Source organism: Bradysia coprophila, assembly GCF_014529535.1.
Source record: "Bradysia coprophila strain Holo2 chromosome IV unlocalized genomic scaffold, BU_Bcop_v1 contig_106, whole genome shotgun sequence".
NCBI lineage: Eukaryota > Metazoa > Arthropoda > Insecta > Diptera > Sciaridae > Bradysia > Bradysia coprophila.
This window is the reverse complement of record NW_023503372.1, coordinates 2848328-2876262: the sequence shown is the minus strand read 5'-3', so window position 1 is coordinate 2876262 and position 27935 is coordinate 2848328. Positions and strand designations below refer to the sequence as shown.

The window sequence follows — 27935 nt, the reverse complement described above, 5'->3', positions numbered from 1 at the left end:
TTACAAAGGTGCCGATTGAATAGGAACTAGCAGCAGTTATGGGTGTCCATTTGTACGAACCTCGACCGCCAAATCTCTGGCTCCGAACCAAACTGGACCTAAGGAAGCGATATAGACGAGAGAAAGAAAAATTAGAAGAAGTTGCTGAATGGCTTGGTGCATGCGCGTAACACAATTTTGTTCGTCACAACTTGTAGATTTACGAAATCCATTTCGGCTTTGTCATTAATTTTGACAAGGTACATTCCCTTACCACTGCAAATAGCGACAGCATCTTGCCATGACACCTGATCGAAATGGTTACAATGTCAGTTCAAGTTCAATATAGTGTTCGACGGATGTAAAATGTAAGCACGCCATCGATCTGGTAACTTGTAAATTGTAATCTTAATTTCATACCAAAGTGTTGTTATCAAAAGGAAAAAATGTTTCATTCCAACATTGCCAAGTACGTCAGTCACTTTGCGGAGGACGGTCAGCACAATGCTTCGTTCCGGAAACGCTTATATCAGCATCGGTGACATTTAAGTCACCACCAGCGACGCCGGTGTCAGCTACGGTTGAGCTTTCTTAGAAAAAAAATGTGTAAATCAAGGAGTTTCTAATCACCTGAACACATTTTAAACTTACGGGCACTCTCCATAGTAAGATAAAAAGTGAAAACGAAAATCAAATTTTGAATTATCATTTTCACTTCAAGTATTAGCGACTAAAACCGGAACAAAGTCGAACTACACCGTGAAAGCTTCCTTTTAATTATGACCTCTTATCGTCGTTGCAAGGTGCTTTTATAGGTGATCTTAAACTTATCAGACTAAAGAACAAACAAAGTTAATTAAAAAGTATATCAATTTTAACGACATCACATCCCGTGATTTGTTCGTTTATACTGTGAACATAAACAGTCGCTTAATTCAATTCAAATATTGACACTCATAAAAATTATTGTAAAAATTTAGAGTGAAAATATAAAAGCGTCAATGATAATGATGAGCATATTTCTCATAGCGACACACAATTCTTTAATTGTATAATTGCACTTTGTTATCTTAAATTTCAAATTTCGTCGGAAAACGTTTCCTTTTTCTTTGCAGATGTTAGCCTTCCCTTTAAATTTTAAATTTTTTTCGCATCTCCATCCGCATTTTTTCCAAATTACTGAACAAAATTCCAATTTCTTTTAGAGGCCAATTCAAACGACATGAAAATAAAAAATCCCAATGGTCGCAGTGCTAAGGACGGCACTGGCAATTATGTCGATGTTCTAATCATCGGAGCTGGACTGGCCGGTCTAGGAGCGGCAACGAAACTACGTCAACTGGCCAACGTTTCCTCATTTTGGAAGGACAGGCGAAAGCCGGCGGACGCGGTGAACACACTGAACATGAGACGTAATGTCAAATCGACTGATTCAAATGAAAATCGCAAATCAACGGAAAGTGATGATGAGTGTATTCAGTCGACCAAAACGGATTTCGTGGATGCGGGCGCCTCGTGGCTTCATGGTTAGACTCAGCTTGTTTAAACGAATTTCTTCGAAAATTGATGTTTGGTTCGAACGTTTCAGGAAAATTTAACCATCTTCATGATATAGCCGAAAGATATGACTTACTGTCCACCGAGCAGTCAGAGGAAGGTCTTGGCGCGTATTTAAGAGATGACGGTGAAGCGATCGACGATATTTTTGTGAAAAAAATTGACTTCCTCATCGGACAGATACTGTGCAAATGTGAGACCTATGCACGAGAGGACCAGACTGATTATCCGAAGTCAGTGTATTCGTTCTTGTTAGACAACTTTAGCAAATATTTGGATACGCTAGAAGATGCCACGCTCAAGTAACCGCTCAACAACTATTCGACTGGCATGTACGCTTTCAAGTGATTGACAACTCCTGCCTTAATTTGGACCATGTATCAGCGAAAAGCTGGGGTGCCTACTCCTACAACGGTGAAAGTTGTCAGGCTCATTACAATTTTCGTAATGGTTTCAGTGCAGCCATCGAAGCATTATGCAATCAAGTTGATCGCAAAAATATTCTTTTTAAAAAAGAGGTGGTCGAAATTGTGACTAGCGCCAGTTGTCCGAGAATTTCTGTGAAATGTTCCGACAACACTATTATCACGCAAATCACGTTATAGTGACCCCTTCACTCGGCTGTTTGAAGACCAATTTACATACGATGTTCAGACCGGCATTACACACGCATACGTGCAAACCATTCGAGACATTGGATTCGAGACAATCAACAAGATATTTATTCAATTCGAACATCCTTGGTGGAAAGAAATGGACGGAATTCAACTGATTTTCAGGAATGACAATTACAAGGTAAGTCTTGAAACTGTAGACATTGAAATTCATCAGGAGGATCCTAAATTCTTATATTTTCAATCTTCCTCTCTGTTGAAGTTTTGGTTGATTCATTAGTTTTTTCGTTTATCGATAAGATACACTCTCGACAACACTTTACCGATAACAGCCGTCGATTTAAAACGTATCAAAATCGCATCCGCAACAAATTCGTAAACAATTATAACGGGATTTAGGTCCCTCATTTGAATGTATTTTCTTCGTCTGCTCCTGCCTGGTTTACTTTACTCTGTCGTGATGAAATCCACCTCAGACTCAGACCGTCAACTTCCATCTACTGAATCTAGAGTAACAGCACCAGTCTAGTAGTTGGACACGTATTGTTCTTTTATTCATAAAAATGTTTGTTAATGAACGAATAGCAAGTGCCTGACATGACGCCTGTATCACCCTTTAATTTTTCGCTCGAAGAGAAACAAAAATTCTGCTGTAGATAGCTAGCCGAGAAAGTTGTACCATCGCATCGCATCGCATCGAAAAATGAGCTGATAGCAGGTGAAAATTTATCTATAAATTTGCTTTCACCTCTTTTTCAGGACCACAACTGGACTGGACACATATCCGGATTTGATGTCATGAAACCGGGCCATCCAACACATTACTTGCATGGGTCGGTGGCCGGGGTGCCATAGAAATGGAAAAGCTAACCGATTCACAAGTAATTCACGATTGTATTGCACTCTTAGCACAATTTACAAAATCCGAAATTCCCGCACCAATCAAATACTATTGGTAACAATGTGACACCAGTTGATGATTTCGATTGTGATTGTATTGCATTCTATGTTTATAGCACCCGTTGGTATTCGAATCCATTTGTTAGAGGAGCTTATAGTTACATTAGCACGGATTGCGATAAGAACGGCACGTCGAGTCGGTTACTATCCAAGCCAATAACTGTGGCCGATCTTTCTTTGAGTGTAAAGGGGTTGTCCACACAATTTGCTAAAAATCTCATAATGCCGGCTGACTTAGATTCGGTCAATAATCAAAGGCAGGAGGTGGTAATGGATTGCCGCATCCCATTAATACTGTTTGCCGGAGAAGCGTGTCATCAACAGTATTTTTCGACGGCACACGGGGCGTTCTTGTCAGGTATTGAACAGGCGGAGAAAATTTTAAATTTTTGCCAGAAGTGAGTTCCGCTACTTTTGTAGATTCAAATAGACAAATTCATCAAAAACCTTTTTTCCGAATAAAATAAAGATTTAATTCAACAAACCGAATGGCTTTGCTTGCTTTGCTTACAACAACAAATCCTCCAAGTATTCGTCAAATTCTTCTTCGCGACTCTTTTCCTCCGCATCCGTTGTCTTGGTCCAACAGTGTTTTTCCATGGACTCGACGTTCTTCTCCAATGCATCATTCTTGTGAACATCAACCTCCTCAGTCGATTCGAGTATTTCGTCGTCCGTTGCCGTTTTACTTGATGCTGCAGAAGTCGAACAACCTGGCGATTGATTTCCTTCGGATGCAGATTTTGATCGTTGTCCGCTTTTTCGTTTCTCTTTTTTCAGTTTTTTCACTTCGCGTTTGTTGGAGTGGTAGTTGAGTTTCTTTGAGCAATCCGGACACAGACCTCGAAATAGCATTGACGGTTTATTTGAAATGGAATATTTATGACCGTGTGGATCAACTTACGCAGTTTGATGAGAGCATTCTTCCGTGTCCCATGTTCGGCATAGGCAAAATTTACTTCCCAGCTTCAAAGTCCTGAATTGTCCGAACACGTTCGATTTCCACAAATGAATTGTCCTTTCCCCGTAACCACTTCCTTCTCCACACGCCATCGCATAGCAACCTAAAAACATTGAATCAGAACGAACTAAGTTAAATATGCCAACGCATTGACCATATCGTCACGCACCTTGTTATCCTTGTATCGACTCAAATCACAAATGCAGTACTCTTTGAACAATTTATCGTAATAGCGTTTGGCCAATTGCTTTCCCCACGAATCTGTTTCGTCGTCTTCATCGTCCCATAGAAATCGATGATTGTCACGAATTACATCGTAATCTGTACGATCTTTGGATGTGTCACGCTGCAGAACCTTTGTGTCTCCCGGTTTCTTCAGAATGTAGTCATTGATGAGACGTTTGTGCAAATCGTAAGGATTCAAGTTGCCGAATCGTGCCATGTTTACCAAATATTTACACAACCAAAACAAATGGGGATGACAGTGAGAGACACTGTTAAAAAGTGTACTGTTTTTCATTTGACATTTTTTTAAGAGTCGCAATTACTTGGAATCGACTGCAGAGGTCGGTTGTATTAAATTATTTAAAGTTTGAGTGCGGAAGCTTACGGTTACTGTTTCACATTAATACTTTGATCGATGTTTTGATCCATTACTAATTGATCGTGTGATTCAGATACAGAAATAAATAAATATTATTTTTATAGCGCCCGTTCCATTTTGGTCAAATACAAATCCCACAAAAACCTCAAAAGAGGAAAAGGTGACGCTAGTCTAGGAAAAATTAAACTTCCAAAACATTTGATATAAGTTTTGGTGACGCATTCTGCGACTCAACGTAATTAAATTTAAACAAGAAAATGTGTCGAACGAGAATTTTACCGATGAGATTTTACAACGAAAATTTAACAAACAAAATTGCGTCACAGGTGGCAGATGCTGAGGAAACCCCTCATACGACAATAATCATCTGCCACTTGTGACGCATTTTTTTTGTTAAATTTTCGTTGTAAAATCTCATCGGTAAAATTCTCGTCGTTTGAATCTGAGACTGGTTCGAAAATTGTCAAAATAGCCCGAAATCGCCATTTCTTTTTTGAATATCTCTCGGAACAATTTTGAAAAACACCTTCTCAACGGAATTGTCATTAGTCCAACAATTCTGATTTTTGAAGACGTTTGCCGGTCGAATCCGTTTCAAAAAAGTGACTCGTGAATCGGTCTAATTGCAATCTACAATTGTCGGATTTATTGCTGAAAATAACTTTCATACGAATGATTTTGAGTCTGTTACTTCAATTGTTTAACATTTTTGTCTTTCAAACTGTCTTCGTCTTGGACATATCACCATTCAAAGATGTCGAATTTTCGACTTTAGCTGGCTGTAGCTACGTGATCAAGTTGTCGAGGAAAGCCATTTCAACACGAATTAGCTTAGAATTAGTCCCTCTATCCGTTGCGATAACAATCTGTATTCAAATTGACTCGTCGGTCCCGCACGGCCATGAGTGCCGGTTCTCCGAAACGGCTGGATGGATCCGCGAACTGAATGTGATTCCTTATATTACTCGAGTCCCTCAATAAGAATATGAAAAAAATCAGAGGTGGTGTCGCGACTCTATTTAAGTTTTGTTCAACCCCACCGTGTAGCAGTGAATGTCAGGTTAAAGTTCATCAATAAGAAATGACAAATGATTTTTTAATTTACTATAGGTTGCCTACCTCTATGCTTTGTAGTTTATCTTGGTGATATTTTACCTAGTTCCACCGTAGCAAGTTGTGTATAATACACATTTATAGCAATTTCCAATTTTACATTTCACTCACTCTGACTTCAGGGACATTTTGAGCTTGGGTGACACTGACGTGGTGAGACGTGCTTCTAATCCGATTTGTGATTGAATTTCCCAAGCGTAATGTAGGCGCAGGCAGATCCGAAAAAGTCAATCATATGTAATATTTTCTATCGTTTTTCGGTGTTTTCTTCAAAACGTCCAGATTACTTTTACTAATGCCAACTGTAATTTATTCATCCGATAGATAACAAGGAAAGTAATTTAGAAATTTCTCAAACGAAAAGTTGTACCGACGAACAATTCAAGTTGCAGTGACCAGCTCAACACTCAATTAATTTTATTAATAAGTTGTCGTTGCTGACTGGCAAAATGGTTTGGCTGTTTTCAAGTATGATGGTGCCGGAAACAGATTATTCGAAACGCGTAAGTTCATCTGCAAAGCTAAAGGGCCGTTTTCCAGGAAATCAGAGAAATTTACAAAGGTGCCGATTGAATAGGAACTAGCAGCAGTTATGGGTGTCCATTTGTACGAACCTCGACCGCCCAAATCTCTGGCTCCGAACCAAACTGGACCTAAGGAAGCGATATAGACGAGAGAAAAGAAAAATTAGAAGAAGTTGCTGAATGGCTTGGTGCATGCGGCGCTAACCAATTTTGTTCGTCACAACTTGTAGATTTACGAAATCCATTTCGGCTTTGTCATTAATTTTGACAAGGTACATTCCCTTACCACTGCAAATAGCGACAGCATCTTGCCATGACACCTGATCGGAAATGGTTACAATGTCAGTTCAAGTTCAATATAGTGTTCGACGGATGTAAAATGTAAGCACGCCATCGATCTGGTAACTTGTAAATTGTAATCTTAATTTCATACCAAAGTGTTGTTATCAAAAAGGAAAAAATGTTTCATTCCAACATTGCCCAAGTACGTCCAGTCACTTTGCGGAGGACGGTCAGCACAATGCTTCGTTCCGGAAACGCTTATATCAGCATCGGTGACATTTAAGTCACCACCAGCGACGCCGGTGTCAGCTACGGTTGAGCTTTCTTAAAAAAAAAATGTGTAAATCAAGGAGTTTCTAATCACCCTGAACCATTTTAAACTTACGGGCACTCTCCATAGTAAGATAAAAAGTGAAAACGAAAATCAAATTTTGAATTATCATTTTCACTTCAATGTATTAGCGACTAAAACCGGAACAAAAGTCGAACTACACCGTGAAAGCTTCCTTTTAATTATGACCTCTTATCGTCGTTGCAAGGTGCTTTTATAGGTGATCTTAAACTTATCAGACTAAAGAACAAACAAAGTTAATTAAAAAGTATATCAAATTTTTAACGACATCACATCCCGTGATTTGTTCGTTTATACTGTGAACATAAACAGTCGCTTAATTCAATTCAAATATTGACACTCATAAAAATTATTGTAAAAATTTAGAGTGAAAATATAAAAAGCGTCAATGATAATGATGAGCATATTTCTCATAGCGACACACAATTCTTTAATTGTATAACTTGCACTTTGTTATCTTAAATTTCAAATTTCGTCGGAAAACGTTTCCTTTTTCTTTGCAGATGTTAGCCTTCCCTTTAAATTTTAAATTTTTTTCGCATCTCCATCCGCATTTTTCCAAATTACTGAACAAAATTCCAATTTCCTTTTAGAGCCAATTCAAACGACATGAAAATAAAAAATCCCAATGGTCGCAGTGCTAAGGACGGCACTGGCAATTATGTCGATGTTCTAATCATCGGAGCTGGACTGGCCGGTCTAGGAGCGGCAACGAAACTACAGTCAACTGGCCAACGTTTCCTCATTTTGGAAGGACAGGCGAAAGCCGGCGGACGCGTGAACACACTGAACATGAGACGTAATGTCAAATCGACTGATTCAAATGAAAATCGCAAATCAACGGAAAGTGATGATGAGTGTATTCAGTCGACCAAAACGGATTTCGTGGATGCGGGCGCCTCGTGGCTTCATGGTTAGACTCAGCTGTTTAAACGAATTTCTTCGAAAATTGATGTTTGGTTCGAACGTTTCAGGAAAATTTAACCATCTTCATGATATAGCCGAAAGATATGACTTACTGTCCACCGAGCAGTCAGAGGAAGGTCTTGGCGCGTATTTAAGAGATGACGGTGAAGCGATCGACGACTATTTTGTGAAAAAAATTGACTTCCTCATCGGACAGATACTGTGCAAATGTGAGACCTATGCACGAGAGGACCAGACTGATTATCCGAAGTCAGTGTATTCGTTCTTGTTAGACAACTTTAGCAAATATTTGGATACGCTAGAAGATGCCACGCTCAAAGTAACCGCTCAACAACTATTCGACTGGCATGTACGCTTTCAAGTGATTGACAACTCCTGCCTTAATTTGGACCATGTATCAGCGAAAAGCTGGGGTGCCTACTCCTACAACGGTGAAAGTTGTCAGGCTCATTACAATTTTCGTAATGGTTTCAGTGCAGCCATCGAAGCATTATGCAATCAAGTTGATCGCAAAAATATTCTTTTTAAAAAAGAGGTGGTCGAAATTGTGACTAGCGCCAGTTGTCCGAGAATTTCTGTGAAATGTTCCGACAACACTATTTATCACGCAAATCACGTTATAGTGACCCTTTCACTCGGCTGTTTGAAGACCAATTTACATACGATGTTCAGACCGGCATTACCACACGCATACGTGCAAACCATTCGAGACATTGGATTCGAGACAATCAACAAGATATTTATTCAATTCGAACATCCTTGGTGGAAAGAAATGGACGGAATTCAACTGATTTTCAGGAATGACAATTACAAGGTAAGTCTTGAAACTGTAGACATTGAAATTCATCAGGAGGATCCTAAATTCTTATATTTTCAATCTTCCTCTCTGTTGAAGTTTTGGTTGATTCATTAGTTTTTCGTTTATCGATAAGATACACTCTCGACAACACTTTACCGATAACAGCCGTCGATTTAAAACGTATCAAAATCGCATCCGCAACAAATTCGTAAACAATTATAACGGGATTTAGGTCCCTCATTTGAATGTATTTTCTTCGTCTGCTCCTGCCTGGTTTACTTTACTCTGTCGTGATGAAATCCACCTCAGACTCAGACCGTCAACTTCCATCTACTGAATCTAGAGTAACAGCACCAGTCTAGTAGTTGGACACGTATTGTTCTTTTATTCATAAAAATGTTTGTTAATGAACGAATAGCAAGTGCCTGACATGACGCCTGTATCACCCTTTAATTTTTCGCTCGAAGAGAAACAAAAATTCTGCTGTAGATAGCTAGCCGAGAAAGTTGTACCATCGCATCGCATCGCATCGAAAAATGAGCTGATAGCAGGTGAAAATTTATCTGTAAATTTGCTTTCACCTCTTTTTCAGGACCACAACTGGACTAGACACATATCCGGATTTGATGTCATGAAACCGGGGCCATCCAACACATTACTTGCATGGGTCGGTGGCCGGGGTGCCATAGAAATGGAAAAGCTAACCGATTCACAAGTAATTCACGATTGTATTGCACTCTTAGCACAATTTACAAAATCCGAAATTCCCGCACCAATCAAATACTATTGGTAACAATATGACACCAGTTGATGATTTCGATTGTGATTGTATTGCATTCTATGTTTATAGCACCCGTTGGTATTCGAATCCATTTGTTAGAGGAGCTTATAGTTACATTAGCACGGATTGCGATAAGAACGGCACGTCGAGTCGGTTACTATCCAAGCCAATAACTGTGGCCGATCTTTCTTTGAGTGTAAAGGGGTTGTCCACACAATTTGCTAAAAATCTCATAATGCCGGCTGACTTAGATTCGGTCAATAATCAAAGGCAGGAGGTGGAAATGGATTGCCGCATCCCATTAATACTGTTTGCCGGAGAAGCGTGTCATCAACAGTATTTTTCGACGGCACACGGGGCGTTCTTGTCAGGTATTGAACAGGCGGAGAAAATTTTAAATTTTTGCCAGAAGTGAGTTCCGCTACTTTTGTAGATTCAAATAGACAAATTCATCAAAAACCTTTTTTCCGAATAAAATAAAGATTTAATTCAACAAACCGAATGAATTTGCTTACAACAATAAATCCTCCAAGTATTCGTCGAATTCTTCTTCGCGACTCTTTTCCTCCGCATCCGTTGTCTTGGTCCAACAATGTTTCTCTATGGACTCGACGTTCTTTTCCAGTGCATCATTCTTGTGAACATCAACCTCCTCGTTCGATTCGACTATTTCTTCGTCCGTTACCGTTTTACTTGAGGCTGCAGAAGTCGAACAACCTGGCGATTGATTTCCTTCGGATGCAGATTTTGATCGTCGTCCGCTTTTTCGTTTCTCTTTTTTCAGTTTTTTCACTTCGCGTTTGTTGGAGTGGTAGTTGAGTTTCTTTGAGCAATCCGGACACAGACCTCGAAATAGCATTGACGTTTTATTTGAAATGGAATGTAAATGACCGTGTGGATCAACTTACGCAGTTTGATGAGAGCATTCTTCCGTGTCCCATGTTCGGCATAGGCAAAATTTACTTCCCAGCTTCTAAGTCCTGAATTGTCCGAACACGTTCGATTTCCACAAATGAATTGTCCTTTCCCCGTAACCACTTCCTTCTCCACACGCCATCGCATAGCAACCTAAAAACATTGAATCAGAACGAACTAAGTTAAATATGCCAACGCATTGACCATATCGTCACGCACCTTGTTATCCTTGTATCGACTCAAGTCACAAATGCAGTACTCTTTGAACAGTTTATCGTAATAGCGTTTGGCCAATTGCTTTTCCCACGAATCTGTTTCGTCGTCTTCATCGTCCCATAGAAATCGATGATTGTCACGAATTACATCGTAATCTGTACGATCTTTGGATGTGTCACGCTGAAGAACCTTTGTGTCTCCCGGTTTTTTCAGAATGTAGTCATTGATGAGACGTTTGTGTAAATCGTAAGGATTCAAGTTGCCGAATCGTGCCATGGTAATGTTGATGTTTACCAAATATTTACACAACCAAAACAAATGGGGATGACAGTGAGAGACACTGTTAAAAAGTGTACTGTTTTTCATTTGACATTTTTTTAAGAGTCGCAATTACTTGGAATCGACTGCAGAGGTCGGTTGTATTAAATTATTTAAAGTTTGAGTGCGGAAGCTTACGGTTACTGTTTCACATTAATACTTTGATCGATGTTTTGATCCATTACTAATTGATCGTGTGATTCAGATACAGAAATAAATAAATATTGGTCAAATACAAATCCCACAAAAACCTCAAAAGAGGAAAAGGTGACGCTAGTCTAGGAAAAATTAAACTTCCAAAACATTTGATATAAGTTTTGGTGACGCATTCTGCGCCTCAATGTAATCAAATTTAAACAAGAAAATGTGTCGAACGAGAATTTTACCGATGAGATTTTACAACGAAAATTTAACAAAAAAAAATTGCGTCACAGGTGGCAGATGCTGATGAAACCCCTCATACGACAATAATCATGTGCCACTTGTAACGCAATTTTTTTTTGTTAAATTTTCGTTGTAAAATCTCATCGGTAAAATTCTCGTCGACACATTTTCTTGTTTAAATTTGACTACGTTGAGGTGCAGGGCGTTTGGGAAAGTATGGAACTTTTCGTTTAAATCTGAGACTGATTCGAAAATTGTCAAAATAGCCGGAAATCGCACTTTCTTTTTTGAATCTCTCTCGGAACAATTTTTAAAAACACCTTCTCAACGGAATTGTCTTTAGTCCACCAATTCTGATTTTTGAAGACGTTTTCCGGTCAAATCCGTTTCAAAAAATGACTCGTGAATCGGTCTAATTGCATATCTATAATATTTTTGTCGGATCTATTGCTTCATTCGATTAAAATAACTTTCATACGAATGATTTTGAGTCTGTTACTTCAATTGTTTAACATTTTGTTATATATAAAACCACAGCGCACATGGAATGTCACTTATTTTTGTCGTCTTTTTCATAACCTATCAATAGCAGTGAATGTTAGGTTAAAGTTCAGCAATAAGAAAAATGGCCAATGATTTTTTACTGTCTCGTTTTCGCTTATGTGATAAAATAGAGTACACACTTGTCACTATCAGTCTCGGCAAGCCTCGACTTCTTCGTGACAAGTGTGTAATATATTACTTCACATTTGGGTCATAATAGTCTTGTAGCTTTGGCAAGCTTTCCTCCTACTACAGGTAGTCAACCTCTATGCTTTGTAGTTTATCTTGCTGATATTTTACCTAGTTCTACCGTAGCAAGTTGTGTATAATACACATTTATAGCAATTTCCAATTTTACATAGAAGTCACTCACTCTGACTTCAGGGACATTCTTGAGCTTGGGTGACACTGACGTGGGGAGACGTGCTTCTAATCCGATTTGTGATTGAATTTCCCAAGCGTAACGTAGGCGCAGGCAGATCCGAAAAAGTCAATCATATGTAATATTTTCTATCGTTTTTCGGTGTTTTCTTCAATACGTCCAGATTACTTTTACTAATGCGCTGTAATTTATTCATACGATAGATAACAAGGAAAGTAATTTAGAAATTTCTCAAACGAAAAGTTATACCGACGTGCAATTTAAGTTGCAGTGACCAGCTCAACACTCAATTGATTTTATCAATAAGTTGTCGTTGCTGACTGGCAAAATGGTTTGGCTGTTTTCAAGTATGATGGTGCCGGAAACAGATTATTAGACACGCGTAAGTTCATCTGCAAAGCTAACGGGCCGTTTTCCAGGAAATCAGAGAAATTTACAAAGGTGCCAATTGAATAGGAACTAGCAGCAGTGTTGGGTGTCCATTTATATGAACCTCTACCGCCCAAATCTCTCGCTCCGAACCAAACTGGACCTAAGAAAGCGATAGAGACGAGAGAAAAGCAAAATTAGAAGAAGTTGCTGAATGGCTTGGTGTATGCGGCGCTAACCAATTTTGTTCGTCACAACTTGTAGATTTACGAAATCCATTTCGGCTTTGTCATTAATTTTGACAAGGTACATTCCCTTACCACTGCAAATAGCGACAGCATCTTGCCATGACACCTGATCGGAAATGGTTACAATGTCAGTTCAAGTTCAATATAATGTTCGACGGATGTAAAATGGAAGTACGCCATCGATCTGGTAACTTGTAAATTGTAATCTTAATTTCATACCAAAGTGTTGTTATCAAAAAGGAAAAAATGTTTCGTTCCAACATTGCCCAAGTAGGTCCAGTCACTTTGTGGAGGACGGTCAGCACAATGCTTCGTACCGGAAACGCTTATATCAGCATCGGTGACGTTTAAGTCACCACCAGCGACACCTGTGTCAGCTACGGTTGAGCTTTCTTAGAAAACAAAAATGTGTAAATCAAGGAGTCTAATGATCCTGAACCATATTAAACTTACGGGCACTTTCCATAGTAAGATAAAAAGTGAAAACGAAAATCAAATTTTGAATTATCATTTTCACTTCAATGTATTAGCGACTAAAACCGGAACAAAAGTCGAACTACACCGTGCAAGCTTCCTTTTAATTATGACCTCTTATCATCGATGCACATGTGCTTTTATGGGTGATCTTAAACTTATCAGACTAAAGAACAAACAAAGTTAATTTAAAAGTATATCAAATTTTTAACGACATCACATCCCGTGATATGTTCGTTTATACTGTGAACATAAACAGTCGCTGAATTCAATGCAAATATTGACACTCATAAAAATTATTGTAAAAATTTAGAGTAAAAATATAAAAAGCGTCAATGATAATGACGAGCATATTTCTCATAGCGACACACAATTCTTTAATTGTATAACTTGCACTATGTTATCTTAAATTTCAAATTTCGTCGGAAAACGTTTCCTTTATATTAATTCTTTGCAAATGTTAGCCTTCCTTTTAACCCCACACGCAGCTAGGACATCTTGCTAAGCTATTCATTTTGTTGAAGCGACCCCAATTCGGTTCCTCTACAAGCACTATCCATGTTAAGACCGTACCAGTGCTTAAGAACTAAAGTGCTGAGCAAACATTTTTTGTCTTAAGTAGGGTAATAATAATGTGGCACAGATTGTTCAATCGTGGCTCAAGACCGTCCGAATGTAAATAGCTTTTAAAAATAAAGAGTTCTTAGTAAAATGCATGTTCAAAAAGTTGAAGTACAAGATTTGAATTCAAAAAAATAATTTGATCGATGGAACCATGTGAACCAACTTCATATGGTGACATTTGTTCTGTAATGACAAATGTGAAGTCACATGAAAATAAGCCACAGAGAATGAAGTACTATGAAAAAAATGTGGCGCCTCTACAGGCCAACCCACTTGTCCCAAGGCGAATGAGCCCTCACTCGAGTTGGTGCTGTCAAATTACATGACATAATTAATTTTTCAAGATTAGGGAAAAATTGTAATATATCCGGTCAGCTGGCAGCACCAAACTTGAATGAGGGCTCATTCGCCAGCACTAAATGAGTACATTAAATATCCCCAAACATAAAATTTAAAAAAATGTTAATTTCGAGCAAAAACCCCTAAAACGACATGTTTTTTGTAACAAAAAGTTGGATAACTTCTCTCAACACATAGCACCAAACTCGGGACCGGCTTCATTTGCCGCACTAAACTATAGGTATGCACCGTATGCAATCCAATATGTTTAGTACCCATACTGAGCCAAATGTCATGAATTCAAAAAAAAATCTCTGCTTGGATCCAATTTTGGTTGGATTAACGTGTTTCCATCCAGAAAACTATCGATCGATTTCAATGAATGAGTCAGGATCCGATTCGTCCGTTATAGAAAATTCAATTCAAGGGTGGTAAAATCGTACCTGATATTATCGAATTTGATGGTCTCGAACTTGATCTGGTCGATCTTGATGGTCTCGAACCTGATGTCCTAATAATTCCAACTGGTCCTGACATACCGAGCCGCCGTCGCTTGGTTGGACCCGTTTCTTCATTCTCAGCATCAGTCTGCTTATCGGTCTGCCCTGGATCGGCTGGCCGCCCTAACACCTCTTAGTTGCACATCTTAGCTGGTCTCTCCGTTGCCTGCTTAGCGTTCTGGTCTGGTTGTTGATTTTTTTTTCTTTTATTCAACCAAGGTTGAACGAAACGTGTTAACGAGTTAATTGATGTTATCAGTTAGTTTAGAGGGAAAAGGTTTTTTTTTCGAAAAAATGAAAAACCGGTAATTTATCGAAATTTATCCTTGAAAGATATCTGCCGAGACGAGCTAAGTTTTACGAATTTATATTTTGTAAAATATTTTTTATTTTCCATTTTTCAATAACCAAATTTAGTCTAAGCGATGTTAGCACACAAACACCTTCTATTTGAACTTTGAATCTCCGAATCGCCCCTACAAACTTGTGGTTTGCATTCAGCAGTAACTCTACACGAATAAAACCTTAGGAACTTTTGCCGAATCCGTAAATTATATCGGAGCACCAATTGGTTCCAATAGAATCGAATTAACAGCACAATTTGGCGGTTGATTCAGTGCGTATAGAACCGCATTTGCCACATCATCCGCTCTCAGATATTCAGCTTGCGTTCCATATTCCGCTAGTAACTTGTGAAGATCAAATTTTCAGTCAATCAAAGACAGTGATTGAATGTGAAATGGTTGAAATTGTACCTCTGGATTTTTCGTTTTACCATGCAATTCAGTAGTCGTATCACCAGGTTGAATGCAGGTAACTTTAATGTTGTACGGAACCAGTTCCTGTCTCATGGCTTCCGAAACACATTCGCCGAAGTATTTAGTGCCGGAATAGACAGCAAGTCCAGCAAAGGGCTAAACGATTTTTAAAAAAATTACTGTCGGCTTGTATGTTCTGTGTTCATTTTTATGGACCAGAAAATATGGAGTGACAACAGTGCAGATTGACATATTATACCTTTCTACCGGCATCTGATGTTATATTTACAATGTGACCAGACTTACTACCCTTCATATGAGGTAATACTGCAGCAGTAACATTTAAAAGACCAATGCAATTCAATTCCACCATTTTCACCCATGAATCTAGTTGGCAATCGATCATTTTACAGTAGTCCATTGATCCAGCACTGTTGACCAATATGTCGATTGAGCCCACATTCGCTTTGACTTGAGAAATACACGAAAATACCTGAATGGAAAATGGGAAAATGGAAAATAGGTTAGAGAATTCATAATTTGAATCAACTAATTATTGTCGGGAATAAGACTCCACCTCATCTCTGTTGGTCACATCGACTTTCATTGGCACCAATGTCGATGCGTATTCGGACTCATTTTGTAGCTCCATTAGTTTATCGATTCGTCTTGCTACCGCTACAGTTATTATTCCAGACATTGCCAATTGTTTTGCTATGGCCCTTCCAATACCAGACGATGCACCGGTGACGAGAGCTACTTTTCCACTGAGAGATGTAATGACCGATTCTAGAATGGGATTTACTGAGAATTATTATCTGTAGGACTGACTCAAGAATTTTTATCTGATCTTGTATCGAATAGTCTTCATTTGGTATTGTTCCTCGCAGAAATTATGTTTCCCTGTGTATACGGGTCAATTTTGGTCCTACCTTTCTTCACACCAACACGAAAATTTTTCAATTTTTTTTTCTAATTGCAATGCTTACTCGTTAATTGGAATTGGATCGAATCATGTCTTGGAGGAGCAGGAATGTACTGACCATCCATTAACGTTTTCATATATTTATCCAACATGATGTTATTGAAACGAGGATATGTGGAACCACAATCTGACAAAAGCTTACTAACATTGTCCTGTGCGAATGTGGAAGCTTTTGTTAGGTAATCGTCGGTCCTGTGGACAGTGTAAAACAAATTTTGTAGAATCGAATCACGAAACGAGTACACTCTAAGAAAAAAAATTACTTTAACCGAGTACTGAGTAACTGAACCAGTGGTTTAAGATTATCAAAATGTGCAGCTGTTTTCCGAACAGATTCGGTCCATTGCTCGTACGGAACAATATTGATTTCGTAACCAATTTGCTGAAGATATTGCCATATGTTCCTTATTTGAATTAAATTCCAAATTTCTGAATCGGGCAAACATTTTGTGTCTGAATGTTCTAGGAATTTGACACTTACTGGCAATCCATTGTGTCGGAGTTGATGAAGTTGAATTTTTTCCCAAAATAAGTGGTCACGCCCATAGTGAGTTTAACTATCGACTCAGCGATAAAATCGACAGGTGACAGTTCCACCTGCAATTCAAAATCTTAAGTGTAAGCAGTAAGAACTTAAGATTACTGCAAATCTGTTAAAAATCCGCACCTTCCAATCAATATCAGGAGCTGATCTTGATAAAATGACTCCACGTAATATCAACAGAATCAGATCGTTATCATTCCAAACCGGTAAAGTCTGGCTACCGGCAATATTTCCAAATCTAAAAGTTTTGTAGATGCCATTGGGAGTTAATATCTCAGTCGGTCGATTTCTTTTCATTTACCTGGATATTACCACTGGTAATCCATTCGCCGAAGCCGAATTAACGATCTGTTCGGCAAGCCACTTGGACTGACCATAACCGTGTTGCAGATGATCGGTATGTTCGAGCATGTTATGCGTTTCTTGGCAATTTTTCAAATTTTCGGGAAACACATCACTTGTACTGTAACACAAAATTGTATAACGAGAAGTGAAACAACAACCAAAAAAGATATGATCTTCAAAAATTTTGAATTTTATATAACAGCAAGTGGATTTGCAACGATTAAATCTGTTAATTCTTTTGTTTTAAGTATCGCCTAGTTTTTGACACGAAATCTTGTACTTCATTAGTTTTACTGTAGATATATAAGAGGACACTGACTGAAGCATATCTCTTTCTTTTGCCATCATTGTGAACAACAGATGCTAACAAATATCTAACTGACTTTATTATCAGTCAGTTCGAAAGCTAGAACAACTTGACTTACCTAATGTAATGCAATGGCTTTAATTTTCCATCCATACAAAAGGCTAACACCATTTGAGTGCCAACAACGTTGGCACTGTGTAAAGCTCCGTATGGAAGAATTAAATTGACTTGTGCACCACAATGAATAACGGCACTAACATCGTAAGATATAGCCATGTAGTCGACATCATCCATTCCGAATTTGTTCAGTGAGACATCGCCACTTATTAGGACTATTCGGGTCGCTAAATAATCTTTTGGTATTCTTCTAGTAGTCAGTACATTCTCGAGACGTTCGTAAGCATTTTGTGACGTTGACGTTCGAACCAGACAGTAAATGGTAGCCTTAAAAGTATATTTACGTATGTGTAAAGTTACACTGCTTCTTCTATCAAAACGAAACTGCAGCCTGCTGAAAACTTCGCCGCATGATCAACTCAAAGGTAATTTGAGTTCATCATCCAGCCGATTAGATCGGCTCACATGCAAAGAACTTACTTGCGTTTCTTCCAGTAATTGCTTCAAAACAAAACTCCCTAGGTATCCAGTTGCTCCTGTCAACAGAATATTGCCACGAGAAAATTGTTCTTTTCGTAAGTTCACAGACTTCCAAAACACTCGTAATTGCAAATTTGGTCTGAAATGTTTTTTTGGGAATAATATTTCTAGGTTCAATACAATTATCAACAGACTCTGCTACCAGAGCCTCCAAATCTATTTTGTTGCTACAACTTCGGGGGCTCTGTGCAGTCGACTTGTTTCTGTCACAAATTACATGTGTTTGATGGCTATTGAATCTAAGCTCTCCAACAAGTTTATCTCTGACTTTTTATTACTTTCACCAGTCGTGATTTTTTGCAGCAACAATTCGATGGTGGAGCTGCTATACAGGTCCAAAACTGATAGATCTATTTCAAGCTCTTCATTTATTTGGTTCACGGCTGTGGCTGCCAGTAAGGAGTGTCTGAAGGTAGAATTTGATTTAGAAAAGCAAAAGGTCGAGTAATGGACTAATGTAATGTATGTGAGTGTCGTCAAATATTCCAATTTCGTCAAACTTTCGATTATCAAATTTTCGTTTTTTGTCAAATTTTCAAATCTCGTCAAATTTTCCACTTTCGTTAAATTTTCGATTTTCGTTAAATTTTCGAATTTCGTCAAATTTTCTAATTTCGTCAAATTTTCGTTTTTCGTCAAATTTTCGAATTTCGTTAGAATTTATGAAATTTTGCCAAGATTTGTGAAATTTCGTCAAGTTTTGTGAAATTTCGTCGTGTTTTTTTAAATTTCGTCAAATTTTCGATTTTCGTCAAGTTGCAACTGATATTCCTTCCCACTTTCAGGGACAAAACTCATTTTAAGTTCTCTCGTGCATTTGTGCATTACTCACCCGCCTAAATCGAAAAAATTGTCGGTTGCATCTACAGAGGAAATTTTTAAAATTTTGCACCAAATTGTAGCCAGTGTTCTGGCTAATGGATTGGAAAAATTTTGCACATTTATATCCTCCTCACTGAACCCTCGTACGGGTGGTAACTCTTTTTTGTTGATTTTACCCGAAGAGTCGAGAATCGGAATTCTGTCAAAATTGAAAAGTTAAATTAAGTTTTTTTCCTCAGTAGAACAGTTTTCGTTTTTTTTTTACTTCTCCAAAAACACAAACTGGGAAGGAATCATATAGAATGGTAACAGAAATTTCAGCTTCAAACGGATATTGTTGACATTTCTGGGATAACCTTCATTGAGCACCACATATGCCACCAGAAATTTATCACTTCCTTCCGTACCAATCGACAAAACGCAGCTCATGTTTATTTCTGGGATGGTTAGAAATGCAGCTTCAACCGCCTATACAAACACATTTAATGATGAAATCTGTGGCTTCTAGCAACACTCACTTACTTTCAACTCGACAGTGTAGCCTCGTATTTTTACCATTGAATCACAACGGCCTATTATTTCCAAACTACCATCACTCAGTAGGTATCCCCAATCGCCGGTTCGATATAAGCGTGAACCGTATGCATCCACCAGAGATGGAGGTGTTTTGATAAAACGTTGCTCATTTAGATCCGGCCTATTTAAGTAGCCAATGGCTAAAGTTGGTCCACCGACATACACCTGATAGATTTTCGGTTTAGTTTAATCATTTGAACGAATTCCTAAACTTCTAATATACTTCTCCAGGATCGCCGATTGATTTCACATTATAGTCATCATCCATCACTACGACATGGACACCGTTGAAAATTTTACCCACTGGACAGTAGGTCCTTCCTTCAAGGCCAAATCCTTCGGTCAAATCTTTAAAAATAAAGCTTAGGCGTTAAGTATGACCGGCTCAATACTCAACTTATCATACCTGAACAAGCAACGTCATGACATTCCGAAATGCTGTAAAGATTTAATATTTTCACCCAAGGAAGAGACGATGCGATACGGTTTCTTAGTGTAGTTGTTACGACTTCACCGCACAACCAAATTTGCCTAAAATAAAATGATTGCCAGCAGTCAGACATGGGAAGATGGAAAATCGGAAAAAGGCAACCGAACAAACAGAATTCTGTTTCCTAGCGGCTGTCTCTCCTCACATCTGCGACGATCCGTAACAAACGTGTTGCAGGTCTACTGTGCTAAGTCAAAAGATCGTATTGCCTTTATGTCTTTGCTTCTTAAGAGCTTTCGAGAGCTTTAAGCTTTTTTGTATTCCAGAGAACTAATTACACTTTTATAATGTAATCCAAAAGAAGCTCAAAGCTTTCGAAAGCACATAAATAACGTGTTTTGGCTTAATACGGCAGATTTGTGAAGATCTTTGATTTTTGTCTTTGGTTATTTTGGCTATCTTACTTCATTGTCTTAAAGCAATCCTTTAAAGATGATGCTTGAGTATCTAGTACCGCTTGCAGTAATGATGGAGTGAACAGCATTCTAGTGATTTTATGTTCTTTTAAGAATGCCACCAATCTCGGTGGATCATAAATAACGTTGTCGGGTATAATGTACATTGGAATGCCTGAATCATTTTTGTAAAATTAGCGACCCAGCACAATGTTTAATCATTTATCCCACCTTTTAACAATGGACGCAACATCTCCCATACGAAAAATACGTTACACGCTTCTCGATCATCGTCATCATATGGAAATGCGAGATGTCGCCATACATAAGAGTAAACAGCTCCGCGATGAGGACATACGATACCTTTCGGTCGACCAGTCGTGCCCGATGAATAAACCGTATACGCCATGTCATCCAATAAAACATGTTCGCGGGTCGGTTTGACGGCCAGTCGATTAATCTCCTCTTCATACTGTTCGACCCAGTTGTTTTGTAGGAACAATGTAGTTATGTTGGTGTTAAGCAAGTGATTGTATGCTGCTTTGGTGCAAATTACAACTGGCTTACAGTCCTCCAGTACCGATTGTATTAGGTTGTTCGGATAAGACATTTCGATGGGAAGATATGCACCGTCTTAATTCGATACCAATTTCGCTGATTAGTTTAGAGTTATTTTTCGGTTCCATCGATTAACCTTTCACAGACGGCTACCATCTGTGTCATTATAGAATCTATTACTTCAATTGACTAAGTGTTTGATCTTTTACTTCATCAATTTTAACATTCTCTTCATTTATAAAAGACCTCATTGTTAAGAGCTTGATTGCTTATTTTTCGTCGCGCGGTCGATAACAGATGACATAGACGTCTGTAAAAGGTTTCATGCGTAGATTTTGAGTTATCCTCAAGTCTAGATATAACATCTGGTCAACATTTAGTTAAAAATTACGTCAAGTTGATCTGAACCCGATCCCAATTTTGTGAATCAAAGGGTGAATGATTTTACCTGCTTTTAATATAGCAATGTAACTGACGGTGTACTCCAAGCATCTTTCCATGAAAATACCAACCACTTTATTTCTACCAACACCACAGATTCGTAATTTATCAGCTAACACATCGGTGATAGTGTTCAGTTCATCAAATGTAATCTAAATTTTTCATCAGAAAATTACCGGATTTTTCCTAACGAATACTATTTCAAACCTTTTGGCCATCGGCTGTAACAACTGCTGTCTTGTTGGGTGTTTTAGCCGCTTGTGTGGTAAATAAATCGTGTAAGCAACCACCTTGACCGTAAGTGGCCATCTCGATGTACGGTACCATTTTTGTTGAATAAATTAATTCAAATTTGGTCCAATAAATTATATGAACGTGAATGAAAATAGCTGAATCGACGCTACACGTTACGAACACGTCTCGACTCACAGTGTCGTCAGACTAACTAGTAATTCGAATTGAAAACTCTGAACTTTTTTTCCCCCGAGATAAGCTGTATATGTTCTGATTCAATTATACGAGATTATAAGAATCATTCGAGGTTTAATTGCTGATAACGACGGACAAAAGACCGAATTTGTATTAACATTTTCGTACAACGATAGTTCGAGCTTGGTCTTCATTATTATTTTTCAAAGAATTTTAAGACTTGGACTTTGGCTGTTTCTATAAAAAAAAGTTTCAAGTGTATGGGATTGGGATACGTAACTTTCGCTTTTGCATGTGTGTTGACCCAGTCATCACATTTTCACAATTATATCACAATTTTGGTTTACAAATTTAAATTAATTATTGTTAATGTTGTGGAATTCGATAATTGGTTAAACATGAAAAATGATACGTGTGCAAAAATGCAACGTTTGCGGAAAGGTAAAATAAAGCTGGGCTAATTGAGCCGTACATTTGATTTTCAATTTAGTGTGAATTGATAGTTCGGTCAACCGAACTATGCCAATTTAACGATCCAAAGTTAACATTTACTTCACGGTGGTGACTCAAAAGGGTTGGTATCGGTCAGCAGTCAGCATTGGCTGCTGTGGGATTAATATCAAATTTTGGAATGGATTGAAATTATTCACGGTGCCATGAAAAATCAAAGTATTTTCAGAGGCTAACAAGAAATCCGGAAGTTGGTGAGAAAGTCTGTGAATATTTTCTATTTGCATGATTTGCGGCACGGCCAAGGTATGAACATCGTCAGTGCTACTGTGTGTCTTAGTTGAATTTTAGAATGCTATCGCAACCATCCAAGTGGTAGAAATTAGAAAAATTTGGATAATTGATGGGTTTTGACGGTTAACCAAAGTGATCGTTTGGACAAATGATTTTGTTTCGAATAAAAAAAATCAATTTAAAGCTCGGTGGTTTGATCTGACTAAATTATTTTACGTTACCTTGGAACCATCATTAACGGAATGTCTCTCTAAGAACTAGTTTAAAGTCGGGGAAAAGGGGAAATTACATTTTTAACGCCTTCGCAGTGGAGACGCTCGGCCCCTGGTCATCGGACGCTTTGTACTTGATAAGCAAGATCGGTCCTAAGCTCAACGAAGTCAGTGGAGAATCCTAGATCTCATGAATATTTAGTTCAACGCATATCGTTAGCAATCCAGAGGGCAAATGCTTCTTCCATTTTATCAACGATTCCCGCGTCAACTCGCCTCGATCAGATATTTTATCTGTAATTTCTATTTCTTTACAACCCGTATGTAAATTGAATAATTAAATAAAATGTTTTTAAAACAAGTTTAAAGTCATACATCCAACCCCACAATTACTATGCCTAAAGAAAATTCTTCATTTTGCGTCCTTCAAACGCGAAAACACATTGAGACGACAACAGCACGACCAAAATGAGCGATAAATCTGATTATGATCTGCTATAAGAGGATCGACAGATACGAATGAAGGAGTGCCAGATTGAATGATGATGATTCCGACATAATTGATGCTTTTGGTAACACGCAAGTTCATTGCTGCAAATGCTTTTTAGCCATGTCATCGACTTAATGACTCCCTTTACAAAATTTTGGTATCGAAAAATCGTGTGCGAGTTCACCTTTTAGGTAGTTGAAAAATGCGTTGTTTTAGCACCGTGTGCCAAATTACCCCACGCCGTAAGTATTCAGAATTTATGGTTTCCCGAATCATCCAACCGATGAAGACATATAGAAACATAACAAAACAATAAACAGATCGAAATTTAGTAAGGTCAGTTTATTGCAAAGTCTTCGAAGACAAGGCAAGTATTATAAGGCATGAACAAAATTACTTTCACCGAAGGTATCTAATCAAGTTCGTAATTTTAGCATCCTCTTAACTACCCTTCCAAATAAAATTGCATGTCGATTGTTTGCCATTTATTCCATTTAAGGTTTATTCTTTTGAAAAATAGCCTACCGAAATCAGACGCATTTTCCAGTGAACTTTTTCATATGTGCCTAGAAAGGTATTTGACCCTAGAAGCCAAAACACCTACAAAAAAAATCCTTCGAAGCTTGTGGGGCTGGTGAAAGGTGATCAAAAACCGAAAACTTGCACTTTTCTTACAAAAATTTCTTCATTTACACGAGCCGTACAGTGTCGTGTGGGTGTGGGGTGCCATTAGAAAGGTATTCAAATGTACTATTGCAATGTAATATGTGCCGTTGAAGTTTTCAACCGAAAAAGACGGAGAACTTACACTGTTCTTACAGAAGTCACTCGAGGTACACGAAACGTACATGATCGTGTGGTAGGGCATTGGATAGGTAATTTTATGTACTTTCGGGTCTCATGGATGCATATGCGATGAAATATGGGCACTTAAACATTTCAACTTCTATTTCATCGTAGATGCATCCAAGCCACGTAAGACCCTATTTGGCGCAAAAGCACATAAAATTACCTTTCAAATTACCCTATACGGCTCGTGTAACTGGAGATTTTTTTTGTAAGAAAAGTGCAATTTTTCGGTTTTTGATGACCTCTCGCTAACCACACAAGCTTCGAAGAATTTTTTTGAAATTGGTTTCTAGAGTCGAGTCCCTTCTAGGTATGCATAAAAAGTTCCACTAGAAACTGCATCCGATTTGGGAGGGCTGTTTTTCAAAAGAATCATGGCATCAAGACTAACATTTCTAGAATTTAAAAAAAATCCTAAGAATTTTAGGGAAGTTCGTCAAACGATTACTGAAGTAAAAAGTCTAGGAATTCATGTGACAAAAAAAGTAGCTATTCCCTTTTTCGTTCTTCCATATGAAGAATTTTTTTAAAAGTGGACCAGACTCCGTTGGAGCTATTTTTTAGCAACGCTTGGCTTCCTAGCCCAGACAGCCCTTGCCTCCAATAGTCTAACGCCGCAGTCGTCTAATTTTAATACTATTTTATTGGCTGGTGAATTTTCACAAAAAGTCGAAAATTGGTGTTTTTTGTCCGTGATTTACTGCCGCTACAGGCTGTGGCAACGCACTGCCTAGCGACAGTGCTATGGCTGTGGATATACATGTGTGATAGTTCTTTGGATAGACATTGTCCAGTAGATACAGGGCAAGCACAAATATCTTACATGTCCAGTACCATTGTTCGAAAATAACAAAAATAATGTGTCAGTCAAAGACCGGAAATTTTGATGAACTTCAAAAGGTGATAGCTCGTACCCCTTTCACTTTAATCAATAATCTATAAATTTTACAAAATCAGATTTAAAAATTCTATTGGCAGGCTGGGTCTGACTTGGAAATTCTGCTGTTCTTTCCAGTCATCTTCTCGAATTTTAAAAATATAGACCCTAGTTAATGTTCCAATCAACTTACCTCTCGATCAACTGAGACGATTTTCATAAGCTTCTTGTTTGTGATAGTTGCATTACCTGTTAGTTCCTGCTTCAGTAAGATATTTGTCAATACTTGAATGAAATGTTCATCGGGCGTAGCCTATTAACCGTATTGTTCACTGCCTATTTTTGTCCTTCCTTAACAGATAAAACATCAAACACTTTTCATCAATCAATTTATTTTCCATAGTCTCGATGATTCCAGGCTTAACGCTGATTTTACAAAATTCACTAAAAAGCATTAACAAGTCTTGTCGTCTAACATCACTTCTAAAAAAAAATTGTCATTCCATGTCTGTCGCATTCCTTTCTTATTGTTACTAAAGCTAAATAAATTATTAAAAAACAAACACAAAAAAATCATTTCGTCATTACTGTATAGGACGGATGTTCGAGAGGAGTTCATACACAGAGAAGATCGTTGAAAAGAAAAATTTCATTTCGTTGTCGAAATTGCACACTTCCTTTGTCAAATGGGGGATGTGGGATTCAATCGTTGTCTTCCTTTCAAATCACAGATGTATTCCGGTCATCATTGCAATGGTTGAGATCAATGATGCTACTTTCACCTACCGGAGCCGCATTCAACACCAAATTCTCGGCCGATCGCGACAATTCCTTTTGCAGTGAATTTCGAAGTATCCGGTCCTGTTCCACATAGGTGCCGAGTGATGCGGCACGTTGATACTGCAAATCACTGGGTCGTAATAGTTGAGCCACATCCTGTGCGGTTAACGTTCGAGATCGGTTCATCAGTTCGGTCGTTTGGATTTGTCGGTGCGGATCGAGTGTATTCCGATTGTTGACGACTTCGTGCTGCAGATTTACGATTGGATCCCGGCGAACGGTCGAATAAGCTGGCGGCAAACATTCGTCAAACGAAATGTTTACGGTCTGTGGTATGCTAGGTCTTTGTCGGCTACTCGGTTCACCGATTATTCTGTAAATTACAAATGAGAGATGCAATGAGCACACGGTATGATGCGATGCTGGCGAATAGTTACCTTCGAACACTACGGCGGATACTATTCCTAAGCATTTTGGCTATCCTAGCACCAGTGGCTGTTGTATATGATGGTGGTGGCGTATACTTTGGCGGTGCATCTTCAGTCATTGTACGCGCCTCCAATGTTATAACAGCCGGAATAGAGTTATTAGGATCTGGCCGATCGTTTCGGTTCTCTGTGTAACGATTTTGAGCTGATGTTGGTCTGCTTAACGATGGCCGATAGAGTGCCTGAATCCTCTGCGAAAAGATCAGAAGATTAGAAAATGCCAGTTGCACGTCATGTGTAACATGACTTACATCTAAAATGTCTGGCGGCCCGTTACTCAGATAACGATAGATCTGGATGATAGAAGTGATCGGAACGAGCAACAGAAAACCGACTTGCATAAATCCGCCCAGTTTTCTTGTCCACATCGCCCAATACGTTCTGCCTCTCCATTGATACAAGTCTCTTGAATTCGATTGTCTGTACTCCATAATACATAAGGTCATCAGTCCGATTGGCAACAGTACATTCCACGACAGAGCCACAAAGGCCGACAAAGTTTGCGTAAGGTGAAGATCATTTACAAGTATGTCTCCTGAATATGGACGCCCCCTGACTAGAAAAATTGCAAATATTTGTCCAACCCACAGCAGCAGAACGAACCAACTGCCACCGATTATAGTGTCGAAGAAATGTATCACATTAATGCCACATTCAGTTGCCAACGGTATGCCCAACAAAAGTCCGGTCACACAGCTCAATAGGATGGAACTGGTAGAATTTCCGAGTGAACCAGCTATCGGCTTCCACATTGCACAGAGCTGAGCGAGTCCGAATATGAGAAACAGCAGAAAGCCCAACACACTCCAGCCAGCAGATATGTTTTGTTGAGTTGCGGCTGCCAATGCCGATGGAAATAGTTCTGTGACTAAACGAAGAGCTCCGTAGCCGCTTTCACGATTCGGATTCATGCCAGTGCGTCGGAAATTTTCTCCCAGCACAGTCGAATACCGTGGAAGCCATTTCGATGGAGTTGCAATCAGTTGGGAGGGCAGAGGAGCATTGGATGGAAGAAGGAACACATAAGAGTTTAGGTTTTCTGTGGAAAATTTTCTGGTTAAAATTCATTGAATTGAGATCACAATTTGCCATTTTACCATAAGATCCAGGGAAGTAGTAGAAACCGTAGTCGTTCAGTATTTGCACACAAGCATTTCCGAGAACGGCGGCTAGAATGAGCCCAGAAATGGTTATCAGAACAACGATCAGGGCGTCTCGCCGTAATGCTGTTTTCTTCTCTTGCAAATGTGTTGTTTTGCTGAAGATTGATATGATAGATGCGCCGAACAGAGCCCAGGTTAAAAATGCTTCTTGTGCGGCGGATAACCAACTTTGGCTGTTAATGAAAAAGTCCTGCCAATCGGTTGCCGGGAAAATGTTCTGAAAACCATTTTCATTCATCAATTGCCATGGCTGTACTCAA

At 38.6% G+C, this 27935-nt stretch overlaps 6 protein-coding genes, 1 long non-coding RNA gene and 1 pseudogene across 9 annotated transcripts in view; 1 reads left to right on the top strand and 7 right to left on the bottom strand.

The window, feature by feature from the left end:
* Window positions 1–178: 178 nt before the first annotated feature.
* On the bottom strand, window positions 179–699 carry LOC119070670. Its single transcript, XR_005086541.1, has 3 exons — window positions 631–699; window positions 400–569; window positions 179–287 (listed from the first exon to the last, which is right to left on the bottom strand). It is a non-coding gene; the product is annotated as an uncharacterized LOC119070670 (long non-coding RNA).
* Window positions 700–3443: 2744 nt separating this feature from the next.
* On the bottom strand, window positions 3444–10930 carry LOC119070903 (annotated as a pseudogene).
* LOC119070904 lies at window positions 6072–7115 on the bottom strand. Its single transcript, XM_037175430.1, has 4 exons — window positions 6980–7115; window positions 6746–6918; window positions 6518–6632; window positions 6072–6441 (listed from the first exon to the last, which is right to left on the bottom strand). Exons 1-4 carry the CDS (start codon window positions 7035–7037, stop codon window positions 6209–6211), a joined length of 579 nt encoding a protein of 192 aa, XP_037031325.1. The 5' UTR covers window positions 7038–7115; the 3' UTR covers window positions 6072–6208.
* Window positions 7540–9948, top strand: LOC119070901 (spermine oxidase-like). The gene is made up of 4 exons (XM_037175427.1): window positions 7540–7859; window positions 7921–8687; window positions 9265–9461; window positions 9523–9948. The coding sequence occupies exons 1-4, from the start codon at window positions 7556–7558 to the stop codon at window positions 9866–9868; spliced, it is 1614 nt and encodes a 537-aa protein (XP_037031322.1). The 5' UTR covers window positions 7540–7555; the 3' UTR covers window positions 9869–9948.
* Window positions 9915–10885, bottom strand: LOC119070902 (protein FRA10AC1 homolog). The gene is made up of 3 exons (XM_037175428.1): window positions 10588–10885; window positions 10362–10521; window positions 9915–10299 (listed from the first exon to the last, which is right to left on the bottom strand). Exons 1-3 carry the CDS (start codon window positions 10858–10860, stop codon window positions 9965–9967), a joined length of 768 nt encoding a protein of 255 aa, XP_037031323.1. The 5' UTR covers window positions 10861–10885; the 3' UTR covers window positions 9915–9964.
* A 1432-nt stretch (window positions 10931–12362) lies between the features above and the next one.
* Window positions 12363–13417, bottom strand: LOC119070628. Of its 2 annotated transcripts, none has more exons than XR_005086538.1 (4): window positions 13282–13410; window positions 13048–13216; window positions 12820–12934; window positions 12363–12743 (listed from the first exon to the last, which is right to left on the bottom strand). XR_005086538.1 is itself a non-coding variant. In XM_037175053.1 (4 exons), exons 1-4 carry the CDS (start codon window positions 13337–13339, stop codon window positions 12511–12513), a joined length of 579 nt encoding a protein of 192 aa, XP_037030948.1. In that variant the 5' UTR covers window positions 13340–13417; the 3' UTR covers window positions 12363–12510. The 2 variants fall into 2 exon arrangements, 1 of the variants encoding a protein (XP_037030948.1); XM_037175053.1 differs by having other exon boundaries at window positions 13048–13220; window positions 13282–13417.
* A 1812-nt stretch (window positions 13418–15229) lies between these two features.
* On the bottom strand, window positions 15230–22099 carry LOC119071106 (linear gramicidin synthase subunit D-like). Its single transcript, XM_037175752.1, has 21 exons — window positions 21851–22099; window positions 21651–21795; window positions 20876–21277; window positions 20654–20819; window positions 20166–20290; window positions 19983–20107; window positions 19706–19924; window positions 19449–19651; window positions 19194–19382; window positions 18579–18767; window positions 18302–18440; window positions 17823–18148; window positions 17354–17515; window positions 17176–17290; window positions 16990–17105; window positions 16772–16912; window positions 16513–16700; window positions 16101–16312; window positions 15783–16016; window positions 15521–15679; window positions 15230–15454 (listed from the first exon to the last, which is right to left on the bottom strand). Exons 1-21 carry the CDS (start codon window positions 21968–21970, stop codon window positions 15317–15319), a joined length of 3813 nt encoding a protein of 1270 aa, XP_037031647.1. The 5' UTR covers window positions 21971–22099; the 3' UTR covers window positions 15230–15316.
* Window positions 22100–25616: 3517 nt separating this feature from the next.
* LOC119070661 overlaps window positions 25617–27935 on the bottom strand; it is a 29106-nt gene continuing 26787 nt past the window's right edge. For both annotated transcript variants that reach the window (XM_037175091.1, XM_037175092.1), the window contains 4 exons: window positions 27610–27892; window positions 26764–27551; window positions 26462–26703; window positions 25617–26397 (listed from right to left, as the gene is read on the bottom strand). In XM_037175091.1, the coding sequence (XP_037030986.1) occupies window positions 25965–26397; window positions 26462–26703; window positions 26764–27551; window positions 27610–27892 (1746 nt within the window). In that variant the 3' untranslated portion in view covers window positions 25617–25964. The remainder of the gene's footprint in view (window positions 26398–26461; window positions 26704–26763; window positions 27552–27609; window positions 27893–27935) is intronic.

What these genes read in the sequence shown, in the direction of transcription:
- LOC119070904 (XM_037175430.1), bottom strand. Translation starts at nt 7,037, where the DNA reads ATGATAATTCAAAATTTGATTTTCGTTTTCACTTTTTATCTTACTATG. An exon ending in TCTTACTATGGAGAGTGCCC is followed by an intron (nt 6,919 to 6,979) that starts GTAAGTTTAAAA and finishes TTTTTTTTTAAG; the next exon opens with AAAGCTCAACCGTAGCTGAC. An exon ending in TTTTTGATAACAACACTTTG is followed by an intron (nt 6,633 to 6,745) that starts GTATGAAATTAA and finishes ATTTCCGATCAG; the next exon opens with GTGTCATGGCAAGATGCTGT.
- LOC119070901 (XM_037175427.1), top strand. Translation starts at nt 7,556, where the DNA reads ATGAAAATAAAAAATCCCAATGGTCGCAGTGCTAAGGACGGCACTGGC. An exon ending in TCAGGAATGACAATTACAAG is followed by an intron (nt 8,688 to 9,264) that starts GTAAGTCTTGAA and finishes CCTCTTTTTCAG; the next exon opens with GACCACAACTGGACTAGACA. An exon ending in GCACCAATCAAATACTATTG is followed by an intron (nt 9,462 to 9,522) that starts GTAACAATATGA and finishes CTATGTTTATAG; the next exon opens with CACCCGTTGGTATTCGAATC.
- LOC119070902 (XM_037175428.1), bottom strand. Translation starts at nt 10,860, where the DNA reads ATGGCACGATTCGGCAACTTGAATCCTTACGATTTACACAAACGTCTC. An exon ending in GTCGATACAAGGATAACAAG is followed by an intron (nt 10,522 to 10,587) that starts GTGCGTGACGAT and finishes CAATGTTTTTAG; the next exon opens with GTTGCTATGCGATGGCGTGT. An exon ending in GAATGCTCTCATCAAACTGC is followed by an intron (nt 10,300 to 10,361) that starts GTAAGTTGATCC and finishes TGCTATTTCGAG; the next exon opens with GTCTGTGTCCGGATTGCTCA.
- LOC119070628 (XM_037175053.1), bottom strand. Translation starts at nt 13,339, where the DNA reads ATGATAATTCAAAATTTGATTTTCGTTTTCACTTTTTATCTTACTATG. An exon ending in TTTTTGATAACAACACTTTG is followed by an intron (nt 12,935 to 13,047) that starts GTATGAAATTAA and finishes ATTTCCGATCAG; the next exon opens with GTGTCATGGCAAGATGCTGT. An exon ending in AGTTGTGACGAACAAAATTG is followed by an intron (nt 12,744 to 12,819) that starts GTTAGCGCCGCA and finishes TCGCTTTCTTAG; the next exon opens with GTCCAGTTTGGTTCGGAGCG.
- LOC119071106 (XM_037175752.1), bottom strand. Translation starts at nt 21,970, where the DNA reads ATGGTACCGTACATCGAGATGGCCACTTACGGTCAAGGTGGTTGCTTA. An exon ending in GTTGCGTCCATTGTTAAAAG is followed by an intron (nt 20,820 to 20,875) that starts GTGGGATAAATG and finishes AAAATGATTCAG; the next exon opens with GCATTCCAATGTACATTATA. An exon ending in GCTACACTGTCGAGTTGAAA is followed by an intron (nt 19,652 to 19,705) that starts GTAAGTGAGTGT and finishes GTGTTTGTATAG; the next exon opens with GCGGTTGAAGCTGCATTTCT.